General features: G+C 43.8%; 1 protein-coding gene and 1 long non-coding RNA gene across 6 annotated transcripts in view; one reads left to right on the forward strand and one right to left on the reverse strand.

Moving 5' to 3' along the window:
- AUTS2 (activator of transcription and developmental regulator AUTS2) overlaps positions 1–18017 on the reverse strand; it is a 689755-nt gene that overhangs the window by 216872 nt on the left and 454866 nt on the right. For all 5 annotated transcript variants that reach the window (XM_080982807.1, XM_080982806.1, XM_080982805.1 and 2 more), the window contains one exon: positions 3804–3833. In XM_080982807.1, coding sequence (XP_080838933.1) covers positions 3804–3833 — 30 coding nt within the window. The remainder of the gene's footprint in view (positions 1–3803; positions 3834–18017) is intronic.
- Positions 1–18017, forward strand: part of LOC308464148 — a 32545-nt gene that overhangs the window by 12718 nt on the left and 1810 nt on the right. Inside the window, exons 2-3 of the long non-coding RNA XR_013979888.1 lie at positions 12723–12900; positions 15384–15527. This is a non-coding gene — a long non-coding RNA (uncharacterized lncRNA). The remainder of the gene's footprint in view (positions 1–12722; positions 12901–15383; positions 15528–18017) is intronic.

Here is an 18017-nt window from a genome sequence, read left to right on the forward strand (position 1 = left end):
TTGTTTTTTAAAAGACGTAGAACGACTTTGCAACCATTGAGTCAAAACCAGTATGCAGAACAAAATGAAATTATTTCCCCCCCACAAACATCTCATTGTCTTACCGTGAAAAATGTGTCAGCGATGTGGCTGTGTTCTAGATTGGGGAGGGTGCATTCGGAAAAATTAAGCCCCAATCCTGTTCAGAAACAACAAGCATTTTCTTATGGTCTGAGCCAAAACCCCTCTGAATTCTCTCTCGGCTTTAGAAATTATTTTTATTCATCGGATTTGTTAGTCGCTGTTTACCATTGAAACAAACCAACATTTTCATACAAACACCGGCAATTCATAAGCACGCCCTTTAAAAAAGGGGGAAAGCAGCAGAAAGCTTTGGCAACACACTAGCAACAGAACAAAATCAGTTCAGTCCAACGAAAGCCTAGGAGAAAAGGTAAATCTCAACAAATAATGAAATGACAACCAAAAATAGAAATCAATGAAGGTGCAAGGTGGGACTCACTGGAGAGAGCATTCCACAGACCCACACCTGAAAAAGTTCTTGTCATCAGGGACAGCAATCTCAAATGAACCAGGGGGCAAAAGTCAAACCGAAAGTCAGTCTGAAAGAGCAAGTCAGTCTAAAGACCAAGCTCGGGTGCTGAGACAAGGTCATAGCTTAGAACTAGTAAGCCTTGTACCTTTGTGTTCTGATATAATTCCTGATCTATGTCAGTGGCAGACCTTGAGGTCTCAAATTTTAGCTGTGCCCTGTGTGACACTAAAATTCAGCACACCTCCACCTCTCGCCTTCCATTCTACATCATAGTTGTGCTGCCCCCTGCAACACTCCCCAGGCTCCATGCCCAGTGCGACACAGTGCATGTGAAGACAGGCTCCAACAGTCTGAGTGGTTGAGACCAATAATGGGCCCAACGGTCAAGAAGGTGGTTTCAGCATGTGCTGTAGAGGGAAGTGGGGGCAGATGGGGCTCATCAACCTGGGAAGGGAGCTCATCTAGGAGAAGGAAAACTCTGATCCTAAACTTCTGCTGCCCTGCAGGATATCAACCCTACACAAATCCATAGTGGAGTCCCTAAGACGGTTGGATGATGCCTTGAATGCCTTCTTCAAGCAAGACCTGCAACCAAGCTGGTATCAAACATATTGCTCTGCTTTCCTTTGGACCACACCAATGAGACCAAGAGTGGGATTATTTCGTCTGGGCAGTCCAGGACCTTCATACACATTACCCAGGCTTGCACCCTGAAGGAGGTCACTTTGGTGCTAACACGGCAACTTGACTTCACCCCCAGGCACACAATCCATTGTTTCTTGAGACAAGATAGATGCCAAAAATACTGTATTTTTTAATCCCTGCAAGGTCCTTAGAGACCTCGATGGTGAAAAGTGGGAGATTTACATAATACTTTGTATTTTTCTCCACTATCTTCCCTCCCCAAATCCAATTGTCTTAAATTATTGCAGCTGGGATAATAGTCTACATGCAAGATCAGATCACCATGGTGGTTATAATAATGTTGCAATCTGGAAGGTCCTTAAAACAGACACAAAAACAAACAGTTTGGAGCAGTTATTAAACAAAAGCCATTGTGGTATAATTTGATCATGAGTAACTTAAAAGTTCAACGAACCAACAGCAGAATCCTGATGAGTAAAAAGTGGAATAACAAGAATTTATTGGTAAGAACGGTGGATACAAACCATAGATAACCTACCAAAAATGCATCACTTTCCATCCCAAGCTGATCAGATACAGTTGCTTTCATTGAAGAAATCATTGTACCAACAAATATTGCCATGGAAGTTATCATATGTGTGTCTTGTTAACTGACATTTCAATAATGCAACAGGTTTGAGAGAACATCTTCCATTCTTTACGACCGTTTACACCACCCCAAAACCAATAGGACTGGTAGAGGAGGTTGTTGTTGTACTCATATTTCACCTACCTAAATAGTTCATAGGTAGTCATTGATCAGCCCCTGATGACCAATGGTTTCACAAATGACATCTGATTATGAAATGTCCTCACACAGTGTATCATTCCTATTGCATGCAATCAATATATCTCAAGATGCAATATATTCCCATGTATTTTTAAAATTAAATATGCTAGTAGGAAGACTTCTTGTCCTTTTGTCCAGACATCAAAATTCAATAACTAGCTACAAAATGTTGTCGAAAGGACAGATGTCAATCTTTCAAACAACAGTAATAAAAATTAGTACAGTTGGAACTGTGGAGCACATTCAGTAGCTGACTATAGCTACTTTTTTCTTAGATGTTATTTTAGGATTAGGTAAAACAAAAAATATATGTCAGGATGGCATGAGTGTAAAGTGGAATTAAATTCATCTACTAGGAAATTATCTTAATTTCTCTTATGATATGATCATTTAAAGACAGACGGACAGACAGACATCTTCCGAATCATTGTAGAGATTAAAAGTTACAGCTTTTGCAAGAACAGCTATTATACTTGGATCTGAACTTGAATGATCTCCCCCCCCCCCAAAAAAAAAAAAACCACAACAAAACAAACCCACACATAATATTTTGCCATTAGTCCATAACTGCATGCACTTAGTGCCTTGGAATGAACTGGTTTGGTTCAACAAAGTTAACTGAATTAGTTCAAAAATTCCTGAATTACCCCTGAAAGTAGTTCCTGTCATGTAAACTAAAAGAAGTTCATTTTGGGGGCAGAATCTTGAATAATTTCTAGTTCACCTTGAAGTTCACTCTCTTACATGTGCCTTTTCCTCTTCAGACACTTTGGGAATTAAATTCAGCAATTTATTGTCCACTTGTGTGTGTGTGTGTGTGTGTGTGTGTGTGTGTGTGTCTTGCTGTTTTCTGAGTCTTCTTAAGTATATTTTATACTTCAGAACAGCAACAGGAATTTCAAATGCTGCAAGAATTTTCTGAGGATCATTTTGATGAACTTGGATTGAACTGTGAAGAACTAGTTTATTTTGTAAAGGGATGAACATGACCTGGAATTAGTTCCCTTTTGGACAGGCTGAACTTAAAGCAGAACTAGTTCCCTTTTAAAATGAACTTGTCAGGCTCTGTTATCATCACCTCCTAAGATGCACACAGGGATCTTTCTCAAATAATGGTTGAGAAATCTGTACAGACTCAGCAACGAAGAAAAGATGTCTGACTCCAAAATTGTCAGAGGCCCTCATAGGAAGAAGATTAAGGGTCCAGTAGGGTATGGCAGATGAGTGAATAATCTGCCTCTGTGCCTTGACCAACCACAGGACATGATCCTTGCGTGGAACATTTTTAAAAAGGCATGATGGAATCGAGCACATCAAATATAGGCTGCATTCAAACAATAATAATAATGTGGGGACAAGGGATTGATTGCATTTGTTTTCCTGCTTTTAATGTCAATGCTTCTGCCCTGGCTTTCTCAACACTATGCCACCACAGTGGGAAAGAACTGTATGCCAGGATACTGCCCCAATTTTTTGCCCTCTGAGTCATGGTGGTGTGATCCATGGGAGCCATAGGGAAAGTACAGAGCAAAACTCCAAGGACTGTCTGGGTTTTCTGGGTTCCAAATATTGTGTTTTCTGGAAATAATCAACATGGAAAATGAGTAAGGAAACACTGGGAAGGCAGGATGAAGGGACATCTGAATGCAGCCATAATGTGTAGACCACATCAAAATGTGCTTCCTCATTAGCTAGAGAGAATCATAGAATCATAGAATCATAGAAGATGGAAACAGATCCTGAAACACATCAGAAACAACACATCAGGAGCATGCACTGGAAGTCTGTCTTTACCTTTTCTTCTTGATCACTATCGCTGTCACACTGTAATAGAAAGGAAAAGGAAAACATTAGGGTTGTGGGCTTTTTTATAAAAAGAAGAAGAAGAATGCACAAAGAATTGTATGTTAATTCCAGGGTCTAGAGAGTTCCGAAAATACATATGAAGCTTTTCCACAGGGCTGAAAAAAGTATCTGGACCCACGCATTGTACAGACCATGAAAAGTGGGCTAGAAAATAACAACAATTCTAGGAAGTGGCTGCCATATTGCGGCAAGTATTAGACTCCAGCCATGTGGGTTCTTCAGGAAAGCAGGCTATAAATAATAGAGCATCTCCTTTGCATGTAAAAAGTATTTACATGGTGTTTTACCTCTTTGTTCCCAGCCTCCTAATGCAACATATGAAGGAGACTCCAATCTTTGCAAAAATATAACATATGTTGACTAGAACAACTTTAACACATTCATGGGAAAGGAACAAGAATGGTTCAAAGGAACTTTTCATGTAATATATATTAACAAACGCTCATCAGGGCTGCATCTACAGCCCACTGTGACTTCCGCCCACCATGCAGTGATATTCCCCCAATGGCTCAGCTCTCTCACTCTGTTTCCTAAAGCAAGCCTAGTCCTTGTACTTGTGGAGCTATAAAGAGAAATGTGGCGATTGCATGCTCCCCAACTGCTTGCGAATAGTAATTTGCTCCAGCTAAATGATAACTTGCTCTGTCCACTGCATCTGCAACAACAACCACTGCAAAGGCCAACACAGTCACACACACATTAAAGGGTGGCTAACTACGACCATCCAAACTTATTGGGACTTCAGCTCACATCTTCCCTGATTATTGACCATGCTGGCTGGGGCTGATAGCAGCTGGAATCCAACTGCATCTGGAGAGTGACAGTTCCCCCAGCCCTGTTTTAAAAGTGAAGGCTTCATTACCTGGCATAGTGCAATTACATGACATATAAGTCTAATTATTTGGTGGCTTTCTGGTTGATTCACTGTTCTCTTAGGCTCTCTGCACCACACAATTGCTGGTTACTGGCCTGATACTGCTAGACCAATGTGCAGTGTGATCCTCACATGTCCCACTGTGCTGAATGGGGCTTACTCCACATGAAATGTGTTTAGAATTACAACCAGAATCATGGATGGATACATTAGTATTTATGTTAAAGTGAAAGATAACACATAAGCTTGGGCCCAATGCAAAACTCAGCAGTCATAGGGACAAAGGAAGCTGTCTTATACCACACTGAACTCTTAATCCATCCAGACAAATATTGTTTACATCAGGGATAGGGAACCTGTAGCCACTGAGATGTTGTTGGATCCCATCTTCCACCAGCACTGACCACTGGCCATGCTGACTGTGGCTGGTGGGGGCTGGTGTTCAACAACATGGAGGGAGCACACATTCCCCACCCTTAGTCTACACTGACTGCGGTTCAGACTTCCCCAGCCCTACCTGCAGATGCCAGGGATTGAACCAGGAAACATCTGCTTGCACAGCACGTATTTTGCTACTGAGCTAGGGTCCGTCAAAGAGCTATACCAGTCACATCATGTTGGTGTATCATTTCATTCCCATTTACGTGTTTGTGCATTGAGCGTAGTAGGCTTACTTGGGGAAAGAGAGCATCTCTCGCTCTCTCTTCTGCCACCTGCCCATCCCACAACTCATTACATCTCACTGTGAAACTAATCAACACCATTTGAATTTTCCAGGACAATGTTTTCCTGCACTGCGGTGATGCTGCAGAGAGTGCGCTAGCAGCAATGCAATCCCCGGGAACCATCATTTCCATTGCCAATGTATTAAACTTCCCTGCCTCTTCTGACAGTCCAGTTCTAATTTCAAGGTCCACTTAATTCCTCCATCAAATCATTACCGCTATACCCAGCAGCACCTTGTCTCTAGAGCTAAGCATATGGTGAAAGACCGAGACCGACTGATATCCATTATGGAAGCAGTACAGGTGCCAAGCCGATTAAAAAAAAAAAAGGAAGAGAGCAAAAGAGGAGAGAATATCCAGCCTCTCGTCTTGCCTGTTGACTGACAGCTTCATGGCTTCACCAAGCCATAGGGGTTTGCCAAGGAAAGTCCAACCAGGCTACAGCTCACATGGCTCAGTGTGAAAACAAGTTCCATTTGTGGCAGTAAATTCCCACACTGACCCAAGGACTTTGCCGGTTCTCTCAGCGTGATCGGGCCATCCAATTTACAGCTCAGTCCTCCAGAGCCTGCCATGCCAGCGCCTGGCAGAGATGAACGATGGTCAGAAAAGACCCTCCAGCTCATAAATTATGCAGAGGCAATAAACACACTCGGCAAACAGCTCCGAATGTTCACCCGGCCAGGCTCCTGGAGGAAATGCTGGGAGCCCTGAACGCACAGCCAGGCATCTCTGAAAAAAAGTGTTGATGAGAATGAGGGGGCGCAATGAGAGAGAGAAAACCCACAGCTGTGAAGAGTCACTTCGCTCCAACAGCAAGGCGATATATGGGCACAGTTACATAAGGGATAAAAAGATCTGCCCATTTTGATTCTCTTCGTTTCTCATTTCCCCCAAGCATAAATTCACCTCTCCATATTTCTGCAGCAATTTGTGTGTTGCTTTTGTTTAAATCCTCCTAAGAATTCATCAGTGTTTTGATGCAAATTTCTCGAAATAAGCATTTCTTAGTAATGTGCACATTTCTTAGTAATGTGCTTTTTTGGGAGGGAAAGATGTTTACCTTAATATATGCCTTGTTGCAACATTGTTTTGTGGGAGAACTGCATCGCTCAATTCAGAGAAATCCAAATTTCAAAGGATGGTTGTGTTTTGCTTTGTTTGTTAATCCCGCATTCCAGGGAATGGGGAACAGGGGTCTCCTCAAATCTCTCAACGTCAGTGCTTTCTTTTTTCAGGGCGTACTCAAGGGTACACAGTACCGGCACCTTTGTTTTTTGTTTTCAAAATGTGTGACACTTACTGTAACAAACTTCATGATGAGTACCAGCACCTACTTTTCTAGGGGAAAAAAAGAACTGCTCAGCATCCTTAGCAGACCATAGTTCCCAGAATTCTTGGGGGGAAACTTTGACTTTTTAAAGAGGCCCACAACTCTGCAGCAACAGAAAACTAAGTTTGACTCATCATCTATAGGACAAGCCTTCAATTTTTTATAGATGGCTACAAAAATCTGTATAGTTAAAGCTATGGTTTTCCCAGTAGTGATGCATGGAAGTGAGAGCTGGACCATAAAGAAAGCTGATCGCCGAGGAACTGATGCTTTTGAATTATGGTGCTGGAGGAGACTCTTGGGAGTCCCATGGACTGCAAGAAGATCAAACCTATCCATTCTGAAGGAAATCAGCCCTGAGTGCTCACTGGAAGGACAGATCCTGAAGCTGAGGCTCCAATACTTTGGTCACTTCATGAGAAGAGAAGACTCCCTGGAAAAGCCCCTGATGTTGGGAAAGATTGAGGGCCCAAGGAGAAGGAAACGACAGAGAACGAGATGGTTGGACAATGTTCTCAAAACTACCAACATGAATTTGACGAAACTGCGGGAGGCAGTGGAAAACAGGAGTGCCTGGCGTGCTCTGGTCCATGGGGTCACGAAGAGTCAGACACAACTAAATGACTAAACAACAACAAAAATCATATGACCTCTTAAGCCCTCTTCAGGAAGAGTGTTGGGGTGCCTTTTTCCAGCCTAAGGGTCACAGTCCCTTGTGGTAAATTTTCTGAGGGCCACATGCTAATATTGGGTGGGGTGAAGGGCAAAAGTAGATGGACTAATGAATGGTACTCTCACAGCTTTCTGCAGTGGGCTCCATTCCAGCCATGTCCCCACCTGTATCTCTCCATCTTCCAACCAGGGAAGCAAGATACCTTATTACAGTCACCCCCGATGGACCAGCTCTTTGAACCAGTTTAAGGCACATTCAGGCATACCTTGAACAGATGCTGGCTTCCAACATTAAAGAGAAGTTAACATATAAGCCTACCCACAGTTTGGAGCAGAAGGTGACATTTGCAGCGCGTAGCATTGTTGTTTTACAATGACACCAGGTGGGTGCATCATTCAATGGCTATTGCAAGGGGAACAGAAAAAGAAAAAAGAAAACGCACTTTCATATTTCAAATCCATTTATCATTGACACCTAAAACCTTCCGCAGCTCAGATCGGGAATTGTAATGCACCTCTCTCTCCCGCTCTAAGAAATCTGAAGGAACTGGAGGGGGAAGCCCCCCACAGACCTCATCTAATGCTCTCCTTGCTACTAACAATATTCTCAGTCATCTATCTGGCAATGACGAGCTGACAGCTTAGGAAAAGGGCAAAGATTAGATTTTAGCTGCACAATTAGATCCTTGCTTCTAAAGGGGGAAGCAGGGAATTACCTTACAGATGAAAACAGACGCAGGCAAGGAACACACCAGCATGAGTGGTGGAATGAATGGTCCTCCTTTGAGAAAAAGTCCTTTACAGCTTTGAGGCTTGCTAGCATATCAGCCTGGCTAGCCCAGCTGACAAGGAGAACAGCCGAACCATTTCACCGGCATTTTAGACCCCATATGCACCATACATTTAAAGCAGTCAGTAACATACCACATTAAACAGTCATGACTTCCCCCAAAGAATCCTGGGAACTGTGATTTGTTAAGAGTGCTGAGACTCCCATGTCCCCTGAAGGGTTTACAATCCCCAGAGTGGATTAACAACAAATCACTCTTCTTAGGAAACTCTGGGAATTGTAGCACTGTGAAGGGAACAGGAGTCTCCTAACAGCTAACAGCAGCCTTAACCAAACTAAAGTTTCTAGAATGCTTTAGGGGGAAGCCATGGTGATTACAGTGGTATAATAGTGTTTCAAGTCTATGGTGCAAATGTAGCAAAGCTGTGACTATATTAGCCAGTTTTGCCAAATATATACAGTCATACCTTGGTTTTCGAACAGCCTAGTTCTCGAATGTTTCCTGAATGATGGAAACCCAGAAGTGACTGTTCTGGTTTTAGAACATTCTTTTGGAAGCCAAATGTCCAATGGGGCTTCTGCAGCTTTTGCAGGAGCTTCCTGCAGCCAATCAGAAGCCACACTTTGGTTTTAGAAGGTGAACGGACTTCTGGAACAGATTCCATTCAACTTCCACGGTACGACTGTACCTTTTCCCCCATATAACAATAGCATTTTTTGCATTCTATTTCTATATAAGCCCACAGAGGGTATTGGTTATTTATTGATTATCTTTTTGGTGTATTCTATACTTTGGTGAAACTCAGACCTAGAAACAGGGCTGAGAATGAGAGCAGGGAAACACCAAAACCCTTTGTGCTCAGACATGGTCCTTGGGGGCAGCCCTATCAAAGCATGCACTGGGATATATACTCCAAATTTCCCTATTGATCATGGCCAATCCCAGTCCAATGATCCTAGTGCCTGAAGATGGGGGATAAATTCAAAGCAGCTCACATTTAAAGGTTAACCTACTTAATTGGCACTTTCTGACACACTCTGAGAACCATAACATCCCTCCAAATTTGTACTTCTCTGAATTTTGCAACGCTCCAGCCCAGAAATGTGTACATGAAATGCATATACTAGGATGAAGTGTGCATTAAAATGCATAGATCAGTGAAAACAACATACAAACATGCTTTCTGTTTGTGAAACTGCATACAAAAATTTGCTTATTAGGTGAAATTTCACACGAAAATGCTGATAAATTTTAATGAGGACTTAGAATCATAGAATTGCAGGCTTGGAAGGGACCCTGAGGGTCATCTAGTCCAAACAGGAATCTCAACTGAAGCATCCATGACAGATGGACATCCAACCTCTGCTTAAAAAATCTCCAAGGAAAGAGAGTCCACCAACTTCCAAGGGAGTCCCTAAATTGCAACCTGATGTGGAAATCCATCTACAGTCTTACCTTGGATCTTGAACGCCTTGGCTCCCAAACTCATCAGGTCCCGAATAATCAAAACCCAGAAGTGAGTGTTCTGGTTTTCGAATGTTCTTTTGGAAGCCGAACATCCACGGCTCCCGATTGGCTGTGGGAGTTTCCTGCAACCAATCAGAAGCCGTGCTTTGTTTTCAGAATGTTTTGGAAGTCGAACAGACTTCTGGAATGGATTCAATTCGGCTTCCAAGGTACGACTGTAATTGAACTTAAGATGGGGGGAGGCAGGGAATGAGAAACTGAAAGAAACTAAAACTGACAGATTCACTCTTCCCTTGTCACTGTTACCCCTGTCTGCATCTGCCTTTGGAGGATGCCTTGTTAAGATGTTTCATATGAGATGCTAGAGTTGTCATACTTCAGGGTTCAGCTTCCTCCTCAGACTCTAGCAGTTAAATCTCTTAGGGGTAGTGGAAAGGGATGGATGCCTTTCGTCCCTATTGCACATGCATCTACACAAAGCTAAGGCATGGTGCAGTCTGTGGCCTGAAGTTTCACAAACACTGCAGCTACAGAGATGTATTTTTGAACTGTCAGCCCAATTCCTGGGACAATTTTGCAAGAGCAAATACACTTCTAGCTTTTAAACCACTGGGAGAAGAGCACTTGCAGGCTGAATGAACGCAGAAGGGAGAGGAGAGACCGCAATATGAGATGTTGGAGAATTTGGATGAAAAAAAGGCACAGGAGCAGAAATTGCAAAGTGTCAGGAGTCAAGGTTCCCAGCTTGATAACACAGTAAGCGTAGGTAATTAAAAAGGAGGATTTATTGCAAACACAAACAGATAGTTCCGGATGGCTCTAACAAAGCCTCAGGCATCATTACTCAAGATGACCCTTCTGAAAACTCTTTCTGGCGTCGACAGAAGATATTGAACTTACGACCCTTACGTTTCTTGTTTTGCTTCCTGTCTAGCAGCCCTCCCATTCACCGACTCTTTGGACTTATTGGATCAGCTCCAACCTCTTCCTGTTCCGAGAGGCTGTCTCTGAGTCTGTTCATGCCTTTTTGTGCTTCCTGCGAGCTTTGGCTGTGTTCTAGCCTCCTCTCAACTACTGCCTTATCAGTCTGCCCTTCAAGGTCAGGAAGAGCCGAAGTTTGCAGCTGCCAGCTCTCCCCTGCCTGACTAACATCTAAGCTTCTCTGTTCCTGGCTGCTTTCTGAAGTTGGCTGCAAACCTTTGCTGGGAGCTGGCTCATTCCTGACACAAAGGTTTATTTGCCCTGTGTTGGCATAGGGTAGACACATGCTGAGCCAGTCAGTGTAGTGTGCAGGCAGCCCTGGACATCTAAGGGCATCTCAGACCTGTTATTGCTCAATTTCGGGTGGCTGAATGCCACTTGTCCCTCTTTTACATAATGGGTGTTGGCTTATATTATGGATGTATGCTCTGTATTATTTTATTAGCACTATTGCTACAAGCCTGTCACGGCCTCTGGCTATAACAATAAACTTCTGAACTAGAACTATTTGTCCCATGTCTGGGATGGAAATAAATCCCAGAAATAAGATCAGTATTTGCTGCTGTTGTTGCCTTCAGTCCACAAATGAGAAGTAACTGATTACTCCCCCACTCCTCTGTGTTTCCTCTGTATTGAAATTAATGAGGTGAAATAATGTAAAGGCAACACAACTTACACGATTAATTATGTGAATTCCTTAATTTTACTGCAGTGGACAGTGAGGTGAAGAACACCATTTTGGGCAGAAGGGAAATTGCAGCAGACAAGAAACTGTGATGCATGCAATGAATGCATCATGAAATGGAAAATGATGCCTACCCACATCCTTGGCAGTGGGAGAGCCAGTGTGGTGTAGTGGTTAAGAGTGGTAGACTCGTAATCTGGGGAACCGGGTTTGCTTCCCCGCTCCTCCACATGCAGCTGCTGGGTGACCTTGGGCTAGTTACACTTCTCTGAAGTATCTCAGCTCCACTCACCTCACAGAGTGTTTGTTGTGGGGGAGGAAGGGAAAGGAGAATGTTAGCCGCTTTGAGACTCCTTTGGGTAGTGATAAAGCGGGATATCAAATCCAAACTCTTCTTCTTCTTCTTGGCAGCGGTTGAGCATGTGCCCGTGCTGCCCATGGTGGGTGCACTCCCGAGGGGGGCTGGGGACGGAGGGTTACCTCATAGTTGTGGGATAGCCACTCAGGTACACGGAGCAGCACGTGCACCCTGCAGCTGGGGCAGAGCGAGCCACCCATGGGGGCAGAGTGAGTTGCTGATGGCAGACACTCAGCGTGCCACCCACCCGCGACTCCCAAGCCTCCCCCAGCTGTCAAAACGAAGGGGGAAGGAGGGAATGCTTCCGGCAAAGTGGCGCAGCTCCCCTGTTCCCCCAATGGCTCGGGGTAGGCTTGGAAGTCACAGGCAGGCAGCACACCAAATGTCACCCCCCCTCAGCAAAGACACCAGGGGTGATCCACCCCCACTGCACCCCCCCTTCCTCTGCCCCGATCCTTGGTAATGTGTTCTTGTGTGTAAGCCTTGGTATGAGAGGTGCATAGTGTTACCACAAACAGACGCACACAAACAGATCAACAGTAGGTTTCAGAAGCAAATGGCATGTGTACCATATTGACCTGAATGCAGACTGTGGTTTCCTCCTCGAAACTGGCTTATAAGAAACCTATGTGTGGTCTTTATTTGGGGACGGCCTATATTTGGGTAGTACGGTATGTTAGCTTTCATTTCCTCCTCCCATTTAGGGGTTCACACAATCCCCAAACAACTGAAGTGCCATATGCGACTTGTAAAACAGGGTTCCATTTACTCAAACATGTTCACGCTCTCAAGTATTTTGTCTGCCTTTCATCCTTTGAGATATTTTGTCTCCTGCAAAAACCTCTCTGTTTTCTTTTTACAGGTAAATTAGAATAATATTCTTCTCATAATGTGTTTTCCGTATTATCTTTTTAGATGCAAAAATGAGACAATTATCTGCGCGTATTTCTTTCCTTTATAGGGAGAGAGAGAGAGAAGAAACACAGTCTCCAGGAGGCAGTAGTGGTTTAAACCAGGAAGGCTATATGTAAAAAGGAATCACATCTTCAGTGTCTCAGACAAAGACCAGAGCGGGGACAGAGTTACAGCAGGATCTACGCCATCCAGAATCAAACAACACAGAATAGTTATTCTTTGCGGTAGGAAAATATAACATGTCCCTGTTGTGCTCAGAGTGCCATTGAGATTATGTGAACAAAATGGCACACTACTCACTAAAGATAAGTGAATCTGTTGATTTCAGTTTCTTCTTGTTTAGTTCTCCACATTTCAACATCAATTTGCATTATATTAAAAAAATCCTTTTGAAATTTCATCAGCATTTGAGTGTGAATTTCTCTGAATATAAACATTTTAGTAGACTAGGGTCGCTATATTTCAAAAAGTGAAAATATGGGCAGTTGAGCTTTTTGTTTTGTTTTTGTTGCCCAAAATTGTTGAGCTTTCTTCCTGAAATCTCAAAGAAAAAAGAAAAAAGAGTTGTTGAGCTATTTTTCATGAAATTTGCTAAAATCTACACTACCGACGTGGGCTGCCATATGTCCGGATTTTCCTGGACATCTCAGGGATTTCTGCCTGGACACTGTTTACAAGGACTGAATACCAGCTATGTCGGGAAAATTCTGGTATACAATTTTGACTAATATGTTATTATTATTATTGAAAAATGTGATATAATGCATTTTTTAAAGGGGTGGGAGTCAAGGGAGGAGAAGGGATAGTGAATTACCCAAGTGCAGGAACTAAAACCAGGGTTTGCCCCTCTTAAGTCTTGAATCTTTGAGCGGAGGTGCAAGTGCAGTGGAGCCAAATAAGTGGGCAGGAGAGAAATGGTAATAGCCAAAGGCCCAACTGGTCCATCATCCTCTTTCTCACAACCCCAATGAGATGCCCACAAGCAGGACCTGTATGCAACAGTCCTCTCCTGCTGTTGTCTTCCAGTAATTGATATTCAAAGATGTGTTGCCTCTGATCCTGGAAGCATTTGATTGATTGATTGATTGATTGATTGATTGATTGATTGATTTTATATACCACCTCTATCTTCCAAGGAGCTCAAGGTGGTGTACATGGTTCTCCTCCTCCTCATTGCGTCTCCACCCAGACCCTGTGAGGTAGGTTAGGCTAAGAGATCGTGACTGGCCCAAAGTCACCCAGAGACCTTCGGAGCTGAGTGGGGATTCAAACCTTGGTCTCCCAGGTCAAAGTCCAACACTCTATATCTGTTACAAGCCACTGGTCATTTACTCCTCCATGACTATGCGTAATCCCCCTTTAAAGCCAATGGAGACCGTGTACCATCACCATAACTTATATTTCCTTCAGGGAGCTCAAGTTCTTAGCCTGACACTTTAACCATTACATGACACTGGTTTCCTTATGGAGCAGAATGCAATAATTTTTGCTGGGGCTTTGCACCACATCAGACCAAATCTGAGATCCCAAATAGAGCCAATTTGGATAGACTTGGGATTCGGCTGGATAAGGTTGAAGCAGCCCTGCATCAACCTCGCTCAGTTTGAGTCCATTTGGAGTGAACTGGGGCTGCCAAATAGGGGGTGGTCTCATGGTAGGTGAGGAGAATGAGATATATCTCCTTTCCTTCTCCCAACTGCATGTTTAACCAGGGTTTAAAACTCTGGTTAAACATACAGTCTGGAGGTGGGTGGAAGGGAAGGCATGTCTCCTTCTCCTTACCCCTTCCAACCCCATGACTTTGCGAGGCTTGGTTTGGGGCTTGGATCCATCTCAAGCTTGCCCCAGATTACCCCAGGTCAGATCAGGCCCTGAATATGATTTGAATTTGTGCATATGTGTGTTAGGTAAAGGTAAAGGGACCCCTGACCATTAGGTCCAGTCGCAGATGACTGGGGTTGCGGCACTCATCTCGTTTTATTGGCCGAGGAGGCTGGATTATAATTTCCAGGTCATGTGGCCAGCATGACTAAGCCGCTTCTGGCAAACCAGAGGAGCACACAGAAACGCCGTTTACCTTCCCGCCGGAAGGTACCTATTTATTTACTTGCACTTTGATGTGCTTTTGAACTGCTAGGTTGGCAGGAGAGGGACCGAGCAACGGGAGCTCACCCCGTCGCGGGGATTCGAACCGGCGACCTTCTAATTGGCAAGCCCTAGGATCTGTGGTTTAACCCACAGCGCCACCTGCGTCCCAATGCATGTGTATGTTATGCCCTTCCAAATGTCTGTTCTGAATTTAGTGGTACTGGATGACACACTGGGGTGATAGATAAAAATGGATGCACGTAACGGGTTAAAATAACACACAGGCCCTTCTGCTTTTTTCTCCCACCCCAACCGTGTTGTGATCCGTAAGAAATCACCCTGAACATTTGCTTCTTTCTTCTCTGCCTGTGAAGCCAATTGCTTTGATTGCAGCGATACGAGATTGCCGGGATGACTTGCCCTTGCTTGCGAAGCAAATGGAACATGCTAATAGAACTTATCACATTACCCGATGCAGAAGTGCCATAGCTCATTACTTTAAGATAAAGGGATATCATTGTGGACGGGAAGCAGGATTGACTTTCGGAGGCCCGACTTGATGATGATTTAATCAACTGCTCTCTTTCACTTCTCATCTCTGCGCCTGTCGGTTTCGCAGGTGCCGTTAAATGAGACACTCAGAAAGGGAGCGCAGGGAGAGAAATTGCTGTCATTACTTCTCAAGAAAGAAAGTATGCAAATCCTCGACAGACAGATTGCGTTCATAATGGGCCCAGTAAAATACAAGGAGCACGCTTGACAGGTGAGGGCAAGTTATTTGTACGTCCTTAAAGGGAAGCAACTGTCCTCATTTAGAAATTGTGCTTGAGAAGGTGGGGGGGAGAGGGAAATGGCAGGTGAAAACCAGGCATTGCAGATCAGAAGCTGGGAAGGGAGTCCTCTAATGCCAGGGTGGGGAAATCTCAGGCCCAGGGGCCAAATGCAGCCCTCCAGACCTCTTCATCTGGCCTCCATTGGCCCTGCTTCACCCCCAAGTGTTTTTGTCCAGCCATAACATGTCCAAGGTGGGCCTTGAGTGTGTGTAGAAACTAGCCCACCAAAGATAAAGTTAGCATCTGCTGATTTGTCCATTTTTGCCTCTGAACCTTGCTCAGACTCCTGGCATGTGGACCCCAGAAGCTTGTCACGAAGGGAATGCGGCCCTCAAGCTTAACATAAAACACTCCTCCTCCTCTAATACATTACTGAATGCTAATCACCCTTCTTTTATGCATTCCGGTCATCAATGAAAGTGGGAGATTTTTTGTCACAGCTCTTGCAAGGAGACTGTTGTCATATAGAATGCATCAACAGAGGTATAGTGTCCAGATCAAGGGTAGTAATAGGATCACTTGATTCTGCCTTGGTCAGACCACGCCTGGAATACTGTGTCCAATTCTGGGCACCACAATTTAAGAAAGATGTTGACAAGCTGGAATATGTACAGAGGAGAGCGACCAAGATGATCAAGGGCCTGGAAATCCAGCCTTTTGAGGAATGGCTGAAGGAGCTGGTGATGTTAGCCTGGGAAAGAGGAGGTGGAGAGGATATATGATTTTGTTGTTGTTTAGTCGTTTAGTCGTGTCCCACTCTTCGTGACCCCATGGACCAGAGCACTCCTGTCTTCCACTGCCTCCTGCAGTTTGGTCAAACTCATGTTGGTCGCTTCTATAACACTGTCCAACCATCGCGTCCTCTGTCGTCCCCTTCTCCTTGTGCCCTCAATCTTTCCCAACATCAGGATCTTTTCCAGGGAGACTTCTCTTCTCATGAGGTGGCCTAAGTTTTGGAGCCTCAGCTTCAGGATCTGTCCTTCCAGTGAGCACTCAGGGCTGATTTCCTTCAGAATGGAGAGGTCTGATCTTCTTGCAGTCCATGGGACTCTCAAGAGTCACCTCCAGCACCATAATTCAAAAGCATCAATTATTTGGCAATTAGCTTTCTTTATGGTCCAGCCATCTTCAAACATCTAAAGGTTTGTCACATGGAAGATGGAGCTCTGGAAAGTAGGACTCGAACCATTGGCTTCAAGTTACAAGAAAGGAGATTCTGACTAAACATACGGAAAAACTTTCTGACAGTAAGAGCTGTTCGACAGTGGAACAGTCTCCGACCATGGAGGTTTTAAAGCAGAGGTTTGATGGCCATCTATCATGGATGCTTTAGCTGAGATTCCTGCATTGCAGGGGTTGGACTAGATGACCCTTGGAACTCTTCCAGGATTCATTCTATCTATCTATCTATCTATCTATCTATCTATCTATCTATCTATCATCTATCTATATTTAAAGAAATCTTCATAAAATAAATTCATCCACATTTTAGTGTGAATCTTGTCTAATAAACATAGTTTATGGAGAACTGAACTTAGTATTGGGAAAATGAGAAATGGGGGGGGGGGCAAAATTGACAGATTCATCCATCCTTATTAAACAGAGACAAGTCCAAGGAAACTAGGGACCGTCTCTGGTCAATACAAATAGCTGGAACATATGCAAGAGACACATATATTTTGCCTTTAGGTATCAAAGGATGCATGAAGCCAGAACCTCTTTGAAATACAGCACACACACTTGCTCATTCGCTCTGTGGCAGCGGCAGCGGGTGGGAAGGGGGGGAGAAAGGGAGAGATGTCAACCTGGCAATTGGTTTGTATGCATACTGCCTGTTTACATCTGTTAGATTTACAGTAATCCTTGCTTTCCCCGAGGTCTTGCATGGACAATTTAAATTATAAATCATCCCAAGAAGATAAAAGCTGCCATAAATAATAAAGAGTAAAATAGATCACAACTATGCCAGTAATGAATTATAAACCAGTAAGAAAGGGTGGGGGGAGGGAGGGAGAAGGGGAAATACATTTTATAAGATAGGGCTAGATGGAAGAGTTGTTTCCCTGTGTTATTACAATGAGACTGAGACAAATTTAATGGAAATGTGAAACTTGTCGGATATGGATGCCTAACATTCCATCCATGCCTATTCATATATCACTTTAGCTCAGTTATATGCTGGATGTTGCTGGACTACAACTCCCACAATCCCTGGCCATTGGCTGTGCTGACTGCAGCTGATGGGATCTGGACTCTAACAACATTTGGAAAACCACAGATGGATTAAACCACATCCCTGGTTTAAAAATGCCCAAGCTGTAAAGTACTATAGTTTTTGAAGGAAACCCCCACCCCAAAGAAGAATGCACTCCCTCGGGTTTTTATTGGGTTGTGTCCAACCAAGATCTACTCAAGAAAGA

This window comes from Podarcis pityusensis, assembly GCF_964106645.2.
Source record: "Podarcis pityusensis genome assembly, chromosome: 15".
NCBI classification, from domain to species: domain Eukaryota; kingdom Metazoa; phylum Chordata; class Lepidosauria; order Squamata; family Lacertidae; genus Podarcis; species Podarcis pityusensis.